Source organism: Harpegnathos saltator, unplaced genomic scaffold (genome assembly GCF_003227715.2).
Source record: "Harpegnathos saltator strain DR-91 unplaced genomic scaffold, Hsal_v8.6 scaffold4, whole genome shotgun sequence".
NCBI lineage: Eukaryota > Metazoa > Arthropoda > Insecta > Hymenoptera > Formicidae > Harpegnathos > Harpegnathos saltator.
Genome location: NW_020230205.1, coordinates 701,195 through 722,811, shown reverse-complemented (window position 1 = coordinate 722,811; position 21,617 = coordinate 701,195). Strand labels below are relative to the sequence as shown.

Below are 21,617 nucleotides of genomic sequence, written 5' to 3'. Positions count from 1 at the left end.
TAAAAGAAGGATGTGCTATTCTCTGCTCAATATACGAAACCAAACCTAAACAAAACGCTTGTCTGACAATGAATCTCTCACTGAAAACGTGGTGAAACGTTTGATTTGTGCAAATTAACAAATTGGTCTTACCAGTGGTTAAATCCAAGAAGAGGATGTCTTCTTTATCTATCGACGAAGCGTATATATCGTAACTATGCGTTGTCTGCGACGGATAGAAAGCGATATCGCTGATATTTAACGTTGTTTTCACGTCGAATGCGAATTTTAATCCATCCGCTGCAAAAATGTCACGTAAAAACTCTTCGTACAATCAGGGGACCTTAAAGTATAGGTGATGGTGAAGTATTACGTAATATCTCTTGCACCACGAGGGTGACACCAGTGTCCTGCTTGTCAAGAGTAACCAGGTATCTGGAATCCGGAGAGACCGCTGGCTTTCCCAAGATGTTCGGTTTATGAGCGAGAACACTGTCAGTGAGGTAATCTAACAACATTTGACCGGTCGGGTGTGCAGTAATAGGTTCCTCGCATTCTAATATCATGAAGCCATCTGAAACGAAAGAGAATCTCATTGCTAGAGAGATTTATGAGAAGAGAAAAAATAGAAAATAAAAAAGTAAAAATACGTGTGTCACCCACATAGATCGGAAAATTCTACGCTCGCTGGTACACAATTGTATTCGGCCAAGTTGACGGTGCGGGTGTATCTCATATTGGCTAGGTCGAGTTTGTACATTCCATGTTGGTTCGTGTGGGTCACGTAACCATACTTGAATGTATGTTTTGTATCCTGCGGAATAACAAACTTTACAAACACATACGCATAAATATTCGAATATGTTACATTGTTTCATGGTTAAGATCACAAACACATACACGTTGCTGCGGAATGTATAGGCCCTTCACAAGATCGAATTGCGCATCGATAGGCTCCGGTCGCACAGTATGGTGTTTTTTTCGTTGAGCAGCTTCCTTGATCACCTGTATAGTCTTGATACCGACGTCCATCTCGCTCCTCCAGTTTAATATCCAGACGTAGTCGAGATTCTGCACGTACCACAGGTCCACGGGATTCTTATCCGTGACCACCACCTGGACATTCGTAATCATTGAAATTATTAGCGGTGACACGTCGTTTTCAGTGTCACAGCGACAGAGGGACGACACGCACATCAATTATCATCATCTGTACTTCGCTGATTACGAGCACGCGATCTTTATCCGGTTGACTGACGTACACGTATCGATTGGCGATGTTTATAGCACGTCCCCAAGAACACGGGACATTTCTCGGCCCACAGACGTATTCCTGAAAGTGTAAGTGTGGAAGGAAAGTAAGAAAACAATGAAACGAAAACGTCCCAAAAAGAAAGGGGAGAAGAGACGTAAATTCGATATTGCACCTGGGTACCAGGTATGATGTCCGTGGATCGAATCTCATGTAGCGCGTGACAAGTGGAGGGTTCGTACACCAAGATACCCCATTCGTGGAAGGAGAAAAATCTGCGCTCCTCTTCTGTTGCGACTGGAAAATCGCATCAGATCAAAGATAATGAAGATATGCAGAATATTGAAGATTACGATAACGTCATACGCAAGTTATACAGTCGATTATTTATTATCGACGACTATTATTGCAGATTAGCGTGATGAATTAATTTGTTGAGGAATCGCTCTTAGGCTCTTAGGATTTTCACTATTTGTCTAGTGAATGGTAGAGAGGACTCTGTCAATTTTCTGCTAAAATATTCTTTGGTGCTGAAATATTTACAATATCCATCACCGTCACGTTTCAATTATTCCTATCCAGAAAAAAAAACTTGACGGAGAGTCGACGGATTTCTGTCCAGACAGAACAGTGAGAATCCAGCCTTACTCGGCGTAGGTTGTTCCTGGATCACTAAGCTGCTGATGTCCCTCGTTAGTCCACCAGCGCTGGTCGCTTCGCACATGTAGGCCCCGGTGTCAGCGTAATCGACCTTTTTGATGAACAGCTTGGTGCCGTTTCCTACCACCTCGTACTTGTCCGGCGGATCATCGCTCAGGGGTTTATCATTCTTCAACCATCGTACCCGTGGAAGAGGCTCGCCCACTACGTGGCACCTCATCTTCGCTGTCCTCTTCGGCCGCTTGGACTGAAATTGCGGTGTCACCTGGACCTCGGGTATCGCTGAAACAGAGACACATCTCCGAGATTGCACAAAGCATCGTTCAACTTTCCCGAGCGGGACTCGAATCGGATCCCGGCGATCCGGGTTTTCATATTCATATCCTCGAGTACTCCTCTTGTCTGGAAAACTTACTGTATACGGTAAGCATGTGAGTCTGCACCACATCCTGGTTACTGAGAGCGTGGCACGTGTAATTGCCGGCGTGTTCCAATTGCACATTCGTCAGGTACAAACTACCGTCGTTGAAAACGCGAATCTGCAAAGTGTCCATTCACGATGTCTTGGCGTTCGGTAACGATCGAGGGGAGAAAGGTCGAGTTATATCGTTCGATTAAGGTACCTCCGGCTCGCTCAGCGTCTCCACGTCGGTGCCGTAGCGCCGCCAGACCAAGGGTGGAGGTGGTGTTCCGGTAACGTCACACTTAATCTCCACGTTGTCCCCGATTCGCGCGGATATGTGATTTACTTCGAGGGATTTATCCAGCGATACCACCGACACACCTGGATACAGATCAGACCGCCCGGGCTCTTATTATGTGTATGTTACACTTCGGGCGAATTGAATGGCGATCGTTCGCGCGGGCCGAACGCAATGTACACGCAAACTTTGCATAATAATTCCTCGCGGTCGTTTATATGCGCGATGGCGCTGCGGTCATGTGCGTAGTCTGACAATTTACGGTGACGCTATTGTCCGATGAACAATGCGCGTCCTGGCAAGACCATTATGACGTAGATTACCATAAGAAAACTATTCGCGATCGATTAATCGCTGTGTCGAAACTAGACGTGATATCGCGAGGAAAAGATTACGCCCTTAGGAAAATGCGACGAAAAGAGAAAAAAAAAAAAACAAATAATCCCTCACCGTGCTCTGCGCATGTCGACAATATTCGCACGGTGTTGCAGCACGTCTTACTTCCGCTACAAATCTCTCTTTTCATTTTGGTTACGATCGGTCCCATCTCAATCGCTTGAAAGAAGCCAGCATCGTGACTTTTCAGTGAAGAAATGAAAACTTCTCCTTATATAGCAATGAGAGTTTCGAGCGAGAAACGAGATCGCAATATATTCGAGCACGCGCCTTAACCGCCAAATGTTCGAGTATTGATACGACCGGACTTTGTCATTTTTGCGTGACTACGTCACGTAAAGGGTCTGTGAATGATCTTCTTCGTGTATATAAAATTTCCTCTTTATTTCGTAAAATAGCACACAGCGCCATCATTATATATCCGGATAAATATGCTAATGTGACGGGCTAGGTTCACGAGGAACGATAATTGCATTAGTTTGTATACATGCCATTAACATAATTATACTATATTCTCGTTGTCGTTGGCTCGCAAAAGGTAAATCCGCTATGATAAATGAGCGACGAATCGCAGATGATACTCACTATAAAGCTTGCTGAAGGCCATGTAAAACTCGTTAACGTTTAATCTGCCGTCACCGTCGGTGTCGTCGTAACTAATCATGTGGCTCAAATTACATCCTGCGCTCAGTTCCTCCATACTTTCTTCCTCGGCGATCTGAATATTCGGGAGAAATGTCAGTTAAGAACATTATTCGCCGCGTCGCGGTGTAATAGAAAAAATCGCGCTAATACTATTAAAATAGCGTTGATTCGATAAATCTTGTCTCGAGGAAATGCTCTTTCTTCCGGTTATTTAAACTCAAGGGGAGACGCGCCGCGTAACAAAGAAGAAACACCATGAAGAAAGATATATATCACCTGCTCGAGCTCTTCCCGCTCCAAATTGCCGTCATTGTTTCTGTCATAGTGAGAAAACATGATGCTGACCAAGTACTCTTTGCTGTGATTGTCCTCGGCCATTAATCTGGCGTGACTGTAGAGAAGCAAGTTGTCCTACGGCGAATAAACGAATCGAGATATAGGAGAAGTGCTAGTCCGGCGCTTACGTCGTAGTCATTTTTCTTGCAAGATTCGCCCAGGTGGGCGTAGTCGAGAGGCGTTATTGGAAATGAAGTCACGGATTCTTTATATATGGTTAGTTCTCTCCTCCCGCTTGTCTTTTTTTATCGTCGAAGCTACATCCGAACGCACACATCCGAGGAATATCAACGACAAATCAAGTCGTCCGCTTGTAAATTTCAAAGAAGTGAGGCAACTAGAGTAGCCTTGTATCGAAAGATTTTTGCCAAGTTTGCGCGCGTTTCGTATTGGAAATTATTATGGGACGCAATCGATGACATACTTTCATAATTTCGTATTCCTGCGCGCAACACTCGTCCGTGCCGTAGCCGTCTTTCTGCGGGATCGATTTGCTCGCTGGATGATGCTTCATCTTATTTCTGGACTTGGCGTATAAGATGTTTTTGCCTTTGGACGGGGTATGGTACGCGAAGAAATCCTTCCGTGCTTGCGCGCTGTAATTACCTGGAAATAACGAAACACCTCCATCGTGAAGCACGAGTTTTCACTGGTAGCGACGACACCGTTTTTTCGTTTTTCTCGCCGCTACAACTACACAACCCCCAACAAACCGGCCGGCCAGCTGTCAGGCCATAAATTAATAGAAAACTTCCAAGTTATTATCGAGTTTATAACGAAAGCAAAGTTGCCGCGCGCGACTTCGCCGCGGAAGATCGCGGTCCCACCTAAAGTAAACGTCGAATTAAAGAAGGCAGAAGTATCGACGAAAGTGTTCGGCCAAACCTCATTTTCGCGATAAGTATTATAAGACTCGCGCTGTGCGTGTCGTTTTGCTTCTCGGGATCGGCGCGCTCGCTCGCTCGCTCGCGCGAGTTAATTAACCGCTTGATTAAATTCCTGGCCGATGTTGAAGCGGCACCGCGGTGCGGTGTCCCGGCGCCCGAACGAAACGTCCGAGCTAAGTCGGGAAACTCTCCCCGTGACCGTTATCGACTACAGAGGGTTCGCGACTTACGCGGGGTAGTTAGGAGATGCATGTTGCCTAGCACGTGCTCACCATTGCTCAGACATCTGGAAAGCCGCCGCGTGGTCAACGACGTGCCGGTGTTGCACGCCGTGCGATGCAGCTCGCAGTGATTGGCGTACACCCTGCCGTTGCTGGCACAGACCGGTCGATGCTTCCGCGCGCATCTCCGAACGCAAACGCACACGGCCTCAACGGTCCCGCCGTCCGTCGTAACCTGGCACTCTTTGCCCGCGCCGCAATACTTCTCCAAGCACGGATTGCCATCTGAAAGGGAGCAGAAAATATCGTATTCTCGCTATTCTCGCTATTCCCCGCCGCTCTCTCCTCCCTCGCTTGAATCTGATATTCCGTAAAATATGTTGCGCATCGGGCGCAACGCGCGGCACCGTCCGCGCGCCCGAATGTTTCGCCGTTAGTTGTATGCGCGTACGTATACGTACGCGAAGGACACGATTGATGGCAGGATCTTACAGAAGCGGAAAAGCGGAATACTCGCGGCGCGGATGCATTCACGATAAAATTGCCGATCATCCCCGGTAATGCGCTTCCGTCGCGATAAATCACCCGGCGCAACCGTTAGAACGTACTCTTCGGAATGGTACCGCCCTGAATGCCGCGTCATTGATTCCGGATTGTTCGTATTAAGCAATTTTGAACTTACCGAACACCTCTCGATTTACGCGAGTACGAACGATAGTTTTTTCCGCTTCGCCGAGATATCGACGGCGATACCGTCACTGTAGTCGAGTAATGCCCATACTCGGGAATTTGCTTCTCCATCCGGTTCTCAATCCGGTACTCAAAGCACTACCGTGGGGCAATGTCTACATGCCATTTAAAATATATTGAAAACTGTGCGCTATGAATATCCAGATAATTTGAGCAATGTATCCGATTATCTGGGAAACACCTGAATCCGCATACAATATTCAAGCAGGTGCCCAATTTGGAAAGTACTTGAGTAGTTCTTAGGTATCTAAGCTCAGGTATGTAAGACAATAGGTTGCAGGTAATATCCTTCTATTAGAGACGGTCTGGCCCGAGTAAAGGACCAGGTAATTTACGCAATAAACGGTTATCCGGCAAGTTCCCCCGAAAAGTATAGGGTATCCATGGATCCCCATATACCCAAGTATCCCCACATATGATATTTATCCGGACACGATTCTCCGATAGTCGGTCATCGATGTTGAAGGACGCCGACTACTCAATCAGTGTTTGGCATGTCGTGACAAAGTAGAACTGCGCTACCGTAAAATACTGGGTTGCAAAAACTGCGCTCTGGCAAGTCTCTACGCACGCACACACGCACAAAGGTCGGGCATTCCGCTTGTTACGGCACCTTCTTTTATTTGCGTTGCGATGCGATACGAGAGCGTCGTTTTTCCGCAGTTTGACTATGTGCGCCTTTTTTTATGTCATAGCAATTTTATTGATCGTGGGTTTGGTATTTTACGGAGTCTTGGTGGTCTACCGGCTAGTTTAACGGTGGTACAATGCGCACGAGGCGAACGTGGTAAACGCGGTAAACGCGTAATACGTGTAAAGCGACCTGAGCGAGTTGCGGCCGGAGGTACAGTTTGATTAAACTTCCCGAATCGCGCAGCGATGTACAAATTACTAATTAACATGTACGTAGAGAGAGGAGAATCAGCGGTTACTCACTCTCGCGGGCGTGCCAGTTCCCCGAGTCTACGGATGCATCATCTATCGAAGCCGACGTTGTGGACAGGGCTTCCCCTGTGCTGGACGACACGCCATCGTCATCTGTTGCAGTAAAGTAACGATGTCTCGAGCGCTGGGGGCAACAAATGTTAAAACGTCAAAGATATTGCATCGAAGCTGTCACACGTTGTCATAAAGGATTCTGCAATATTTCGATACACTCGTACTTGTATTTTCTCAACGGAAAAAATAACGACCTCACGGGAGGTAAGGATTTCATCTTCTTATAATTAAAGCTGGAAAATCGAGATCATGATTAGCAGCTAGAGAAAAGGAAATTTCTACGTCTGGATATCCAGGTACCTAGCCGAAAGTCAGTCTCGCGAGCACCACCGGATTCAACTGAGTACCCGAGTACTCAAAACCAAGAATAATTAAGAATAATGTCCATCTGCTATCCGTTTGATTTCCGCAGGTGCTGATTTTATATTTTGTTTTCCAAGGATATTATCTACTCTTGTTTGCAAAACGGTTTAGACACAATGCGGCGCTCATCGAAGTATCTAATTGAGGACTACTACTGTAACGAGCTTACGTGGTAACCGGTTGTGACAAGAGTCGAAGTGAGGTAATGAGATGCATGAGACATCCAACATCACTGTTGCAACAATGAACTCGGCAACAGAGAAAATATATATTTATGGTTAAAAAATATTTTTTTCATACTCTCGTCCGTCGCAGATGGAAGTGTAAAGGCCAATATTTATACAGTGCACTGTCACTTCGGTTCCTATCATAAACGATTACTGCGCAAACCTGTCAGTAGTGACTCTCGATCGTGACAGTTTCGTGCGCTCCTTACTTTCATCCGTGATGAAAGTATGTAGACAGTTTCGCTACCAAGTGTACACTAATCGTGATATATTCACAAATACCCGTATAATCTACATAATAACCGGCTACTCGGGTACACGGGGTATGTCCGAAAAACTTGAGGACCCGGATAATATCCGAGTACTAAGGTAACCGGGTACTGACATCACTATATTAGCAAAGTTGCGGTGGCTTCTTCGTTAGACGCTGATGATCCGCGGTGCTTCTATGAGAAAGACGCTAAGCCTCCCTTCATCGCTGATGCTGCTTGCACCCTCATTATTCGTCGCCGACAATCTGAAGTGCTTCGAATCACCGGAAGTTGACCATGTGCTCGAGGAAACGGGGGTGGTTACGCGAGCTTGTCGGTTTCCGAAACGAGGTCAGAGTTATGTGCACCGACCCTTCATCGACCCTGCCGGGTGCACTGACGGTATCGCACGGGTGAATGTAACACGGTGTCAATGTAAACAGATAAACAGGCGTGGATTACGCCGGCTAACGGCCATTATCGAAGTTGTGCGAGAAATCCGCTTCTTGGAGCAAAGCCAAGAAGATCCACCGTGAAGAGAGTGCTCATCTCGCGGTCGTCAACTCTCAGACGAAGGTTTATATGGGTAATGATGCTCATGAGAGAACGGAAGAGAAAGATAGATAGAGAGAGAGAGAGAGAGAGAGAGAGAGAGAGAGAGAGAGAGAGAGAGAGAGAGAGAGACGAAAAGATAGGTAGAAAATATAACGAGAAGTTATGCGTATAATCGGACGATAAGTTGCGCCGCGACCCAGCATAAATGCTTTGCCGGCGAAATTCTAATTTTACCTGCATCTATCTTTTGTATATAATCTCTATTATACTATACATTCCGGATATAATATTTTAGAGTAACATTCGTTTTCTTTCTTTTTTAAAATTTACTTTTGTATATGTACAATTTTTATTGGAGAGATAATTCCGCCATATGATAATCAAGAATTTACTATAATTGTGGAAGCGTGGGAAAATTAATTAAAACTAATTGTAGCAATTATGTTAGATTTAAGTTCGAACATAGTAACGAGAAAATCCTTGTTAACCATTTAATTGCTACGTTGACGTTTAACCCAAGAATTATTGAAGTTTTCTCTTTTTCTTTTTCTTAATCGCAATTTATGACTTAATTTAAGATCGTTTTATAGCAAACCTGGTCTATCAACATGCGCACAATAATATCAATCTGAATGAATCTGAATGAGAAAATCCTTGTTAACTATTTAATTGCTACGTTGACTTTTAACCCAAGAATTACTGAAGTTTTCTCTTTTTCTTTTTCTTAATCGCAATTTACGACTTAATTTAAGATCGTTTTATAGCAAACCTGGTCTATCAACATGCGCACAATAATATCAATCTGAATGAATATCTTGGTCATTTTAAGGGTCGATAAGTAATTTCTCTCAGCAGATAAAAAATAGAGTGATAAAATGTTCTAATAAAGATATACACATCGATTTGACGTCGACAATTTTTTTTGCATCTGGAATTACATCGACATCAAATGGTTAAAAACGCATAGAAGCACAATAGCAATTACCTTGTAACGAAGTATATCAGAACCGAGTGCAGGAGATATATAGGTCGAGACGATCGAAAGCAACAGGAAATAAAAAGTTGCGAGGCAGGGCTTTAGTCGCATCTGAAAAACATATCAGAAATCGTATAAAGTCGCTGTTAAATCCATTCTTTCATATTATCTGTTTTATTGTTATAGTTTTTTTTTCTGAGGTAGGTTTATATAAAAGATGTAACTTGTAGAAACAACGTGTCAAACTTGTCAAAAATACTATGCAAAAGTGTGATCTTATAATACATATAGATATATACAATTGTTGTTTATATTAGTAGACTTAAAAGAAAGGTAGAATCCATGTCGATTAATATAAATCACGTAAAATTTAACATTCGTATTCTCGTTAAAAAAAAAAGGATAATTTATAGTCTTTTTTTTTTTTTATATCAATTTATTTTTATATTTTTTTCTCAAGACATTTCGTATAAATACATATACTGTTTGGGCTCTTTATATTATAATTTGAATTTTCAATTTTTATATTTAAGCTAAATAATATTGATATATCAGAAAAATTACACATATACATAGTGAATTATCATACCTAAATTTATAAAATATTCTTATTCTCTTAAATCGGATCAGGAGAAACTTCATAGCGTACAACAAATGGCATTGTCGAGCTCGTCAGGAATGCGATTCCATTCAATACCGAAAATAATTCGTACTTTCCCCAATTATCTAACGGTTACTCGTAATTTATGTCCTCCTAATCCAGTCTGACTACTAGACTACTTCCAGTTATCAACCCCGGAAAGAAAAGGGAGGAAATCGCTGCGGTTCTGTATGTCTGAAAATTTACAGTGGTATATTCCGGAGACGTTTACACGGTAGAGGTTGGCCCGTCTTAAATCTTCCAGCCAACTTCGAACGTGGCTCGTCTATATTTTATACTCGCCCACGCGGGCACTCGGAAATTTACCGTAAGAATGGCGTTTGTATGCGAAATGCAAGATATTGTGCGAACGCGCGACTCTCAGGGAAATATATCGACTTCAACGTGTAGTTGGCAGGCCTTTTAGCGTCAGAATAGAAAGAATTAACATCGAGTTACGGCTACACGATGTGATAACAATAACAGGCGACAGGACGAGGAGGAGGTGGAGAATGTTTTATCATTTCCCTTGATAACGGTAACACGCGGCTCTCCCTTATGATACTAAACACATCGCAATAACTTTTTTATTTGTGCGATATAATATTAGAGTTGCTTGGGATGATATCCCAAGCAACTCTAATATTATATCGCACAAATAAATACGTTTCGTCAACGAAAAAAGATGCTGCTTAAATGTGGAAACATAGATCTCTCTCTCTCTCTCTCTCTCTCTCTCTCTCTCTCTCTCTCTCTCCCTCTCTCTCTCTCTTGTCAATCGCCTTAAAATCGCTGGATTCGAGGCAATTTTAGAGACAGATGTAAGCCAGGAAACGTCAAGGTCTCAACTTCGTGTGTTTGCGAACCACTGCCCCTGGCCTTTGAACGATCGCTGATGATAGAATACCGCTGTGTAGTCTTTTTGGGAGGGTCGTCCGGCCTGTCTTGGTTTGCTGAGCAGTTGGGTAGCAGTAGGGACGCGCCGGCAATACAAAGGGCATCTTAGTTCTCCTTTGATCTCGGTTTGGTACGCACGTCTTCCTTCGGAAAACGAGTGCTAGCCGGAAAACCGGGTTGGATACATCTCGAGTGGATCCTTGAGTCTCCTCCGTGTTCCAAGATCTGGTGCATTGTGACGATTACACACCGTAAGTCGTTTAGTCCACCGTTAATACTCCAAAGTGAATACCAGGCTTGTCGTCTGTCCAGACTTGTCGTCTGTCACTCTCAAATTCTGCTGCTGGAATCTGTCCAGAACTCCCAGATACGCGTGTTGGGATAATTATTACCGCAAGTCGTGTAGCCTATCATCAGTCAGCCAAGGTGAATATGATACCAAGTGCCGCGATTCGTGGTTTGCTATTTTCCAATTCCGCTGCTCGTTTTGCATTCGACACACGAGATTTTTATTTGATCCTTGTTATTATAATACGTTAAACACGATTTTACATAACGCCCGATAAATAAATATCTTTCTCTTCCATCATCATGTTGCATCTGGGAATACCTCTATCTTCCTGAAGCTTGACGATCGCTCGGTCGTAGGTCTCAGAAGGGTGCTTACGGACTAATCTCGGAAGAGCCGCAGATTCTCAGGAGGTGGTACGATGTATCGTTTACTCATCGGCTGCATTGCGCTACTTAGCGTTCACGATCGCTCGTTCGTCTTGGCACCGCCACCTCTTCCGTCCAATGGAGATTTCGAAACGTTCCCGTCCACCGACAGGAATTTGGACGGTGCGCAGGACGCGTCTACGAGCGTCAATAATCCCGAATCCGGCTGTCCATGCTTGACATCGGTCAATAGCACGGCGATCCCCGGACAATCGGGCTGGTTGACGCAAAGGCAGCAGCATCTCGAGCAACTCTACAGCCGGAACGTGATGGTGCAAGGCATGATGTGCACATGCAACGTAGGTCTGCGCAGCCCGATGAGGGACGATTATCATTATTCGGGAGGTATTGGCGCGCACAAGCTGCACACGAGGGCTGTCACGTGGAACGACGCGAGGAAGATCTGCAACGAGGAAGGGGGTCACCTCGCGATCATTAATTCCGTCGCGGAAGCGCACGTAAGTACGGCCGATGCCGCGTAAAGTGTTCTAAATTCTACGTCCTGCTTTAATCTCCACGCGATATCTCGCCTCGGACGTGAAGAAAGCAGCCGAAGGGTCCTGCGCGCATCGTCTAAGCTAATTCCTGCTGAATCGCGATTTCGCTCATCGCGAATTCGTTCCGTTAGCGGCCGACGCTAACGTCGTATCCCATTGACCCTCTTTCAGGTATTACTGGAGATATTTAATCACTCAGGACCGATCAAAGGCGCAGTGTATCCTGACGAGGCCTTCCTAGGCGTGCATGATCTTTACAAAGAGGGTGATTGGGTCACGGTATTGGGAGATTCTTTAGCAAAAACCGGTTACACCAGGTGGAGCGACAAATGGGGTGGCCAGCCCGATAACGGAGGCGGCAGACAACATTGCGGCGCTTTAATGAAAGAAGGCGGCATGGACGACGTCGCGTGCGACGTCCCGTTTCCATTCCTTTGTGAACTGCCACTGATGCAAGTTTTGCACTGAGAACAAAATCCCGGCGCGCACATCCCGCGTCAAGGATTTACAGCGGCATCGACGATGCAGCAATGCGAGCCGGTCGAGTGGTATTTATGGTCCCGATTTTGCCGGATCCCGACGGTTTAAATCACCTACGAAATAGAGGAGCGCGCGCGCACGCGGAAAATGGGGGAGCAGGGGACGCAAAACTAATTCCGAATGCGTATCATATTCGGGCCGCGAATTATAGTCATCGAGAGGGACCGGACACCGCCGAACGGTGGACGGTATAATTGCTATCTTTGCGTTACATCAAATTCGTCGAAATATTAACGATAATGTAATCCATTCAAATCGTTACCGATAGGATAGATAGTGTGTATCCGCAAGTATTATTATTGTTCATGGTATCGCTATTATCGTTTATATTTGATATATGCTAACCGTAGGTCTGTAAGTCAATCCTTACATTTTGATTACATTTTTTTTACACGCTCGAGCCAAAAGTTTGTGTTATAACTGCCTGCGTAGTGATTTATAGAACATAAATAAATAAACATATGCGTGATCGTTATGCGGCACGTTGGCGTATAAAATCGCGATATTCCCTCAAATAAGTCACGTTACCGCGCACCTGTAATCGGCACTCGATAAAAAAAATGCGCGTATTTCGCGTTAATTAAGATTTAACGTTCGAGTTGTACGGCTCATGAATCGCGTGATTGTTGACCCTGTTTCTCTCGCCATTCTCATTTTATTTTTCACGCACTTTCCACGCATGAAATACCGCGTGCACATATTTTCCGCTCTTATAAGCCGTGCTCCGCTCTTAGCAGCGATGTGAGAAAATTGAATTTGCAAGTGAACTGCGTCTGAAGCAAGAGAATTATACAGTTTACGAGTTGCCCCCGCAGTTACGGATAATCCGTCCGAAAACAATTGCACTCGTGCGAATTCGCCTTATCTTTTGATTTCGAGCGAAAGCGGGCTTCATGAGATATCGATATGTGCATTTCGAGGTGGTGCAACAGGCGCTGGCTTCGACTGCTTTCAGGTGCGCCGCTTCACTCGAGCAAATTACATAATCGATGGAAATAAAATACCAATAAACAATGGCTCGCAAGCGCTCCAGTCTCAACGTTGTGTTAAATCCGTCGTAATATTAATTGCGGACTATGCGAGAGGAAAGGAATGAATTATGTAAGATAACGGTGAACGCGCAACGTTACGGTTTGTTAATTAATCAGCAATGTCATCGCTTATCGTGTCGAATGATCTGCACCTGATGATGCTGGAGATTGCTGTGGAAAATGTAAGTAAATATGTCTCAAGCTGATAATCGGGACACGGCGATTGTTAAATTAAGCGATATTTTATATCAAGATTCTTCACGTCGATTCGTATCGATCGTTTATAGGTTGTAAGTAAATTAATAGTATATCGGAAACATGTAATTTTCATCCTTCTTTACCATGTTAACATCATAATAGCGTTGCATTTACGGGAATCATCTCTTTGGCATAATTAAATATAATCAAAGTAAAAAAAAAAAGAATAAGAAGAAAAATTAAATATGAACAGAACAGAAGAGGAAGGGAAAAAAGAGAGAGAGAGGGGAGACAGAGGGGGGGGGGGGAGGAAACCAGAAAGAAAGAAAGAAAATCTCCACCCCCCAATTTATTGTGATTTCCTCGTCTTTTTTCCTCCCCTTCGTTCTTATAACACAAAAAATTGATATCTGTCGAATATTCGCACGCAATGACAGCTCTTTGTCCCGTGGGCATCCGAGTTCGACAAGGTGATCTTGAAGAAAACGTCCATCGTGTTTCGCATGCTGGACGATGAATGGACGTCGCTGTCGCCAAACCGGCGTGATTACCGTTCTTATCGCGGCTCCAGCGAGGAGAACGAGAAGTTTTACGGCGGTAGATCCGTCGTCTTCTGCGTGTCAGCGAGCTTCTTCGAGGAAGAAGCCAGCGGCATCGATGTCCAACTCCACGTACGGAAGGAAGTGTGCAAGTATTTCGAGATGGATTCGTGCCAGAGCGTGGGCTTCGTCATTGTGCCGGTTAATGATCTTCTGAGTGGCATCAGGAAGCAGATGCGAGAGCGGAACGAATTGGCGGAACACTTGTCAGACTTCTACAGGCGACAAATTATCTCGAGGTAATGGAACCGAGAATTAGAATACTGCTCGAGGACAGGCAGACTTATTTTCTCGTCGGGGTTTCGTTCGATCGCCTTAGTTTCCCGACTATCGCGTTGACTACTAGAGAGAGCTATATGGTGTCGAGAAACAGCCGACAATGCAGATACATGTGCATCTTATTTTGTCGCGGCTACGCTACGAAAACATACGGCGCAAATTTCGAGTTATTTAGTTCCGTATCATTAGCGAGCATAATTAGTTACACACCATGCTGGACTCCGCTTAACCGTGACACAATCCCGGGGGTCTACTAAAACGCGGTGATTGTGATTTAAGGTCCACGATGGGAATTCACACTTTGCTGGACGAAAACTTGCAAGACACCGCGGCCACAATCTCGCTCTACATTCGGATCAGTTATCTCGGCAAAAGTGTCATAACGGAAATCACACGTTTCGAAGATACACGCGTATCATTTTACGCTCGCAGGCAGCCAGACGAGAAATGGCCATATCACTTGCAACAGTTGACACTGAAGAACTTGCAAAGCGGCCATTGGGACAGTTACTTGCCTCATCTTCCTCGTGGTCGTTTAATATGTCGCTGCGAAGAACTCGTTGAAAAGGAGGCCGTCTATCCAGCCGATGATCAGTCAATGACACAAGTTACAGTCGATCAAGTAAGAGCATGGTCGGGTTAATTTATAAAAAAATTTATTAAATAAAATTTTTAAATACATATATGCATTGTATACTCGATGAGAACAAGGATGCAATTATGTCAATAATGCGTCCAGTCACCACTGGCGTCGATAATTGCCTGGCATCTGCGAGGTATGCTTTCGACCAAATTGATGGCGATCCGACGAATCTCGCAAGATAACTGCTTCAAAGTGTACGTGCGTTTTCCACGAAGCTTCCGCTTAATGCCCACACATTTTCAATGGGATTTGCATCGGACGATTGCGACGGCCAATTATTTGGATGTCCTTGCCGTTACAATACGCCGTCAATTTGGTCGAAAGCATGCCTCGGAGATGCCAGGCAATTATCGACGCCGGTGGTGACTGGACGCATCATTGACATAATTACATTCTTCTTCTCGTCGAGTACAATGCATATATGTATTTAAAAATTTTATTTGATAAATTTTTTTATAAATTAACTCGATCACGCTCTTACTTGACCGACTATACATCAGTAACTCGTTTAACGTCTCGATTAACATCTCAGTTAACAACGATAAGGATACGCGATAATTTAATCGTCGATTAATTTAGAGACACTATATAACATCAAGGCGTTACCTTCGGATTTTTTATTTTAGAAAACGAGGGAAGGAAATGTTTAATTTTAAGCCGGGAATGAAACTCTCTGTTGTGCTGACAGATCAAACCGCAAAATCCGATTTATTCTACCTCTCCGATTTATTCTACCTCAACAATTAGAATAGAGTTTTTTCTACATGTGTATACGCGAAACAAACGCATGATAGAAACAGAATTCCGATATTTTTAGAATAAAAATTTTTTTTAAATGTACGATACGTTTCGTCCGTTTTTTTTTTTCCTTTAATTCATCGAGACTGATGCAAAACGAACCGATTGCTTAAACAAATCTAGGTAAATATAACAAACGGTAGAAACAAGAGAAAATTTTGCAAATGAATTTACGCATTGACAACTGTTAATAGCAACAAGATATAGCTGAACTCGAGATAGCTGGTCGGTTTAATGTAATCGACATGTCAACTATTGCGGATGTCAAAAACGGCAATACAACGACAATACACGGCGATACAACAGTAATACATGGCGATACAACAGCCGTTGATATAATCGCAACAACCGGTGACGTTGATATGATCGCAACAAAAATAACTGCCGAAGGCAAGGCAGCTGCAGTGATTGACGCTGATGCAATCACAACATCTGAAAATGCTGCAGCTCTATTAATGGCAAGCAATGACAGGACGATCGATAATGATCAAAGAGGTATGCCATATCGAAAATTTCATTAATTTTGCTAAGGCAAAAAAGAAAGAAATATATTTTGAGAAAACGCTTTTGTCCCATGTCGTTCGGTAAATCTTCTCGACATAAAATGTATCGCATTAAGCATCGGAGAACAGCGAGAGATATGTTCTTGAAATAGTTAAATTCCCTTTTCAGCATTCTGCATGTAACGCTATATAATAAAACATAAAAAGCATGCGGCTAAAATATGTATATATTTGTTTATTTAATTCCGTTTGTAAATTTACACGAGAATAACGCGAATAACGTAAAAGTAGAAATAAGAGAAGAAGAATGAGATTTTCTTTCTTGTAGACGTCGAAGGCAGCCCTTCTGCCATTGCAGAAGCGGATGCCGCTGCCATTGCAAAAGCGGACGCCGCTGCCATTGCAGAAGCGAAAGCGAAAGCGATAAAGGACAAGGAAGCTCTAAGAAAAGCTGCGCTGAGCAAATCGAAACGTGGGGGCATGGCAACAATTGGTATCGCGGAAGGAAGGAAGAGAACCTATACTCCATCGCCTCTATTCCCGCGTCTGCAAACGTATCCTTTGTGCTGTCGATTGGAACCCCATCCAACTTGTTTCAACTACTGCCTCGACATTTCACCTTGTTATTGTTATAGGATGGCGTGTCCTCTTCAATATTTTCAATACAATTCTTTCTGTGTGTAACGAGTTCACGCGCAGTGTGACCTCTGTTATTCGCAGCAAGTTCGATCTGTTGAATTGGCTCTCTCCTTCTCCGCGGCCCCCCCTCTCCTCTCTCTCTCTCTCTCTCTCTCTCTCTCTCTCTCTCTCTCTCTCTCTCTCTTTCTCTCTCGAACTCCTGGGGATTACGAAACTTTCGGAACGTCCATCCGTAACTTAATATCTGCTTTTTTTAACGTTATACTTCTCATTTCGTATATTTCTATTTAAAAAGAGTATTATTCCCCTCTCGCGCGCGCCTTTTTATATCTCCTTATCTTTTCATTCGTAGAAAAATTTCTCATCGGCTCTTTCATCGGAACCAGTCGATCGACGACCGCCGATTTGATTACTTCGGCTCCGTCAATGATATTACCCGGCACTTTTCTCAAATTAGTATTCGTTCTGCCTGCGTCTTTTTTAGATTAACATTATTCGCCGGATTGCAGATACTAGAATAGGATTAACGGTTACCCGACCGACTTTCTTTGACTACTGACATGACTGCGTTTTATACCTATGTGACGCAACGTTATACCATGTAGCATGCAATACTACTGCCGATTGCAACCCCATGCAACTTGCTTTGATTTTCGTGGCTGAAAGATGCATCGCGTTTGACTATGGAAACCCAATTCAAACAATTGACTAAGCAACACTATCAATTCCAATGAGAGAGAATGAGATAAGAGAGGAGGTGGAAGGAAGGGAGAGAGAAATTTTAGAATTTATAAATATTGAACAAGTTTCCCGTGGACCTTTTAGATTACGTTACAATAGTTAACAAGGAGAAAGTCTATGCCATTGCATTCTATATCATGGCGGTTTATCGTTAAAGAGGTCAAAATAAAAGGCATAGAACAATGCGTATTATCCAACAGCGAATGAGTCTGACGTAAACTATAAGGAATCAATTATATCCAATTCCGTGCATTTAAATACCTACATTTTACTTCGAGTTGTTTTTCTTTCGCTATTACGGGTTTTGTGACGTAGGCAATTCACGTATCAAGATCCAAGTGCAGGTGGAGATTGTAGTAAAGTGGAAGATCAACTTGATTAAGTGAAATTTATGAATCGAACAAGATACCAGTATTTCTGTCCAATTGGCAAGAAATACTCCATATTTTAATTACTCTTGAGAAAATGACGAAAGATCTTTTCCAAAAACAAATCGAAACTGTTTTATCTCGATCGCGTCGTTGAAAGATAATTGAATTTTAATCGGGAGTCGATATGTTAGCAAAATAATATAAAAAATGTAGCAATAGTACCAATGCTTTCGAATAAATACTAATCGTCATCAACGTGAAAGACTAATGTATCAGAAATAAAACGATTCGAACATATTGGTGTCAACATCTTTTAAGATTCTCGTTTTACACAGTCACAAAAATGCTCGAATGACCGTTGCATTTAGAGAACTCGTCGACACTTTGCACAGGCGATGATAATCGGATTCCATATAATGTTAATACGAGAGCAGTTTGAAAAGTTCTCGACTTAACAATGAAAGAAAATTTTTTTGCCGTGAAATATGTTATATTTTTCAATATAATCTCCTAAAACTTCAATACATTTATTCCAACGTTTTCCCAATAATTCAATACCGTCATTAAAGTGTGATTCCGGAAGGTTCCTTTCGCTCTGGTGTATAGTGATGGATCCAAGTTTCATCAACAGTTATGAAACGACGCTTGAAATCCATTTTATTTTGCTTAAAACGATCCAAACACGCTTGAGAAATATGCATTCGAATGCGTTTTTGGTCAATTGTTAGCAAATGCGGCACCCATCTTGCACAAAGCTTTTTCAAATTGGTGCTATTACTCGAATGATTTGACAGATCGAATAAAATTTGACATGGGTTTATCAGGGATGCCACTTTCCAATACAATTATAGTTTGACAGTTTCTAATGCCATGTATGTGTCAAGTCGAGAACTTTTCAGGCTGCCTACGTATAATGTTAGTCACACAAGAGATCATGGACAACCATTCACACTTAAAACAATACAGCAACACATGGCGAAAGTAGACTTTTGGATTCTCCGTTTTCCATACTGATTTCTAAGAAAATGGACTTGCATTTAGGAATGTCTGCAAACTTGTTTGGCGAGATCCGAGAAAGTTGACAAGATCTGGAGCCTCACTGTTCTCGCTCACACTGATTACATAGAAATGTGGAGCGCCCTAAATATGAAATGAACTTTTCGAACAACCTAATAATACAAAAGATGAAAATCATCCCGCAGCCTAGTCGAACGATCAAGTTGAACGATCAAATGCAGTAAGCCTTTGCATTATTCCACCATGAAGGGATTCTTTGCATCACAATGCCGTGTTCTTACCGAACATCTGAAGGGAAAAGCCTGTCTGGCTGTTTCATCGTAAAGCCCGTTTCATACTCTCCTCTCATATTACATAAGCTGCACCATTATCGCAGTTTCTATCGATCTATCGCCTACTTTTAGCAAGTTCTTTCAAACCGGCTGCATTATTATTATATCGTCATGTAACGGTGAGCGCGCGCGCTCGTATGTGTGTGTCGACATCAACGGATGATTTATCAACGTCGGAAAAAGAAAAAGAAATTAAAGAGCACGATAATAACCGACATTTTATAGAAATCGAATAAAGAGTAGGTAGGAAACTGGAATAAAATAGCTAAAAGCTTCGGGAGACATCTTCATCTTCTAGAGATCTCTAGATCGATCTCTAGAATTCATCCCACGAATAGTGGCGCGCATTCTCCCCTCCACGAGGTGCGGCCGATTTTTAAGCGATAGTCAAGATCCTTTACCGGATCCCTTATAAACACCGTGCTACCATACGTCGCTTCACGAGACGTTCTCCACGAGTTCAACGGAAAGCGATGTGCACGTCGACACGTCCCATATAGTCACAGTTCTGTCTAGTTTGTCCGATAGCTTTTCCAAAGTCGCGCATTTACGTGCCTGTCGATCCACCCTCGCAGTAAGTACAGCACGCGCAACAGTTACCATTAATCGCTTAGGAGCACCGGTCTTCGATTGTGCAGGGTGATGCGAACGCGAGTTTCGAAGTTAACAACGAAAACTTTTACCCTTACATGGAAATAACGCGTATCCGTGCGAGTGATTTATATCGCGCTGTTCCGCTCAACGGCGAAAATGTCGGGGTGCGGATACTGCGGACGCGGGACTCGCTGTTTGTGCGTTGTGTGCACACACACACACACACACACAGACACAAATACATTCGCAGAATTTTTCGCAAAATGACTTATAAGTGAAACTTGCCGTCCGGGCAAGTTCGGGATAGATAAATTCTTTTGAAATTCTTAAATCGGAGCGCGTCGACAGAATCTCGCCGTTGGCGGACAAATATTATTCCACGCACTGCATCTCTCTCGTTATCGTCTTAGTTGCGATATTAATCTATCCTGTTACCTCTCATGAGATTGTCACGAGTCTATCGCGCGCAAAATGAATCGGAATGAAGAAGTTTGGGGTTGCCATTCACGTTACATTGTGCTGAGCCGAGAGAAAGGGCAATGTGACCGAAAGTTTCGGCATACTCGGCGCGGCTTTACAATTTCGTTGCATTTTGCATTAATACCGTTAACACCCTGCACAGTGTCCCATTAATAAAGTAACTTTTCAGATCCCCCGCTACAGTATATACTGCAAAATTTCATTTGAATCATGACTCGGTTCTCTCGTGCCCGATCAGCTTTCATGAATCGGTTTATGTTGTAAAGCATATCGCCGCGAATGAGCTAGATACCATTACAGCGCTCTTACACTCTTGATGAATGTTCAGAACACCGCTCGCTACATTTTCGAACACCGAAATTGCTGTTCCTGTACAAAGCCTTTCTGGTGTATATGCAGCAGCCGAGATTGTCAAAGCGGGCGAAGGCTCGGCAATAAAGGTCGCGCGTATTGTGCACAGTTACACGTGTCCGAACGGCTTTTACATAATGTACAAAAGAAGCAAAGCGCCAAGGTGCATGTGTGTATGTGCAAATGTGTGTATCGACTGTTTCAAGTAGAAGATACATCTGAAAAATCGCCCTGTTTGTATGCAACCTATGCGAGAAAAGGGCCCAAGGCAAACTCGGAAACTCCGGTTCTGACCCTATCGGCATACCGTATCTGTCGTTCACGAGAAGCCGGAATAGACGAAGCCGGAATAGAGTATAATCGAAAGGCAGAGAGAGTGATAGAGTAGCAACAGTAGCACTTATCGATATAAGTTCCAACATCGATCCCGTTACGTCGCAATCGCAAACGCGAATAGATATATTTTTGGAAAATGAACCACCGGCATGATTTTCCTCTTATCGGGCTGTAACTTTGACGGGGCTCTCGTCCAAGTTGCCGATATATCAACCC

At 43.5% G+C, this 21,617-nt stretch overlaps 3 protein-coding genes across 15 annotated transcripts in view; 2 read left to right on the top strand and 1 right to left on the bottom strand.

The window, feature by feature from the left end:
• Positions 1-21,617, bottom strand: part of Fstl5 (follistatin-like 5) — a 37,991-nt gene that overhangs the window by 1,396 nt on the left and 14,978 nt on the right. For 5 of the 6 annotated variants that reach the window (XM_011150383.3, XM_011150368.3, XM_011150377.3 and 2 more), the window contains 15 exons: positions 9,208-9,309; positions 6,764-6,896; positions 5,129-5,362; positions 4,394-4,575; positions 3,910-4,044; positions 3,574-3,706; positions 2,515-2,675; positions 2,307-2,430; positions 1,880-2,173; positions 1,407-1,528; positions 1,175-1,312; positions 880-1,095; positions 643-808; positions 353-553; positions 133-279 (listed from right to left, as the gene is read on the bottom strand). In XM_011150383.3, coding sequence (XP_011148685.1) covers positions 133-279; positions 353-553; positions 643-808; positions 880-1,095; positions 1,175-1,312; positions 1,407-1,528; positions 1,880-2,173; positions 2,307-2,430; positions 2,515-2,675; positions 3,574-3,706; positions 3,910-4,044; positions 4,394-4,575; positions 5,129-5,362; positions 6,764-6,896; positions 9,208-9,309 — 2,488 coding nt within the window. Of the gene's footprint in view, positions 1-132; positions 280-352; positions 554-642; positions 809-879; positions 1,096-1,174; positions 1,313-1,406; positions 1,529-1,879; positions 2,174-2,306; positions 2,431-2,514; positions 2,676-3,573; positions 3,707-3,909; positions 4,045-4,393; positions 4,576-5,128; positions 5,363-6,763; positions 6,897-9,207; positions 9,310-21,617 lie in introns of those variants that run through there. The other variant, XM_025300999.1, reaches the window with a different exon arrangement.
• Positions 10,593-13,925, top strand: LOC105188722 (hemolymph lipopolysaccharide-binding protein). Of its 8 annotated transcripts, none has more exons than XM_025301002.1 (4): positions 10,593-10,986; positions 11,094-11,161; positions 11,362-11,910; positions 12,121-12,417. In XM_025301002.1, exons 3-4 carry the CDS (start codon positions 11,446-11,448, stop codon positions 12,415-12,417), a joined length of 762 nt encoding a protein of 253 aa, XP_025156787.1. In that variant the 5' UTR covers positions 10,593-10,986; positions 11,094-11,161; positions 11,362-11,445. The 8 variants fall into 8 exon arrangements, with proteins under 8 accessions (XP_025156787.1, XP_025156785.1, XP_011148658.1 ...); XM_025301000.1 differs by having other exon boundaries at positions 11,048-11,161; XM_011150349.3 differs by having other exon boundaries at positions 10,594-10,986; positions 11,384-11,910.
• On the top strand, positions 13,632-17,306 carry LOC105189092 (uncharacterized). The gene is made up of 4 exons (XM_019843786.2): positions 13,632-13,702; positions 14,156-14,556; positions 14,876-16,532; positions 16,869-17,306. Exons 1-3 carry the CDS (start codon positions 13,640-13,642, stop codon positions 15,237-15,239), a joined length of 828 nt encoding a protein of 275 aa, XP_019699345.1. The 5' UTR covers positions 13,632-13,639; the 3' UTR covers positions 15,240-16,532; positions 16,869-17,306.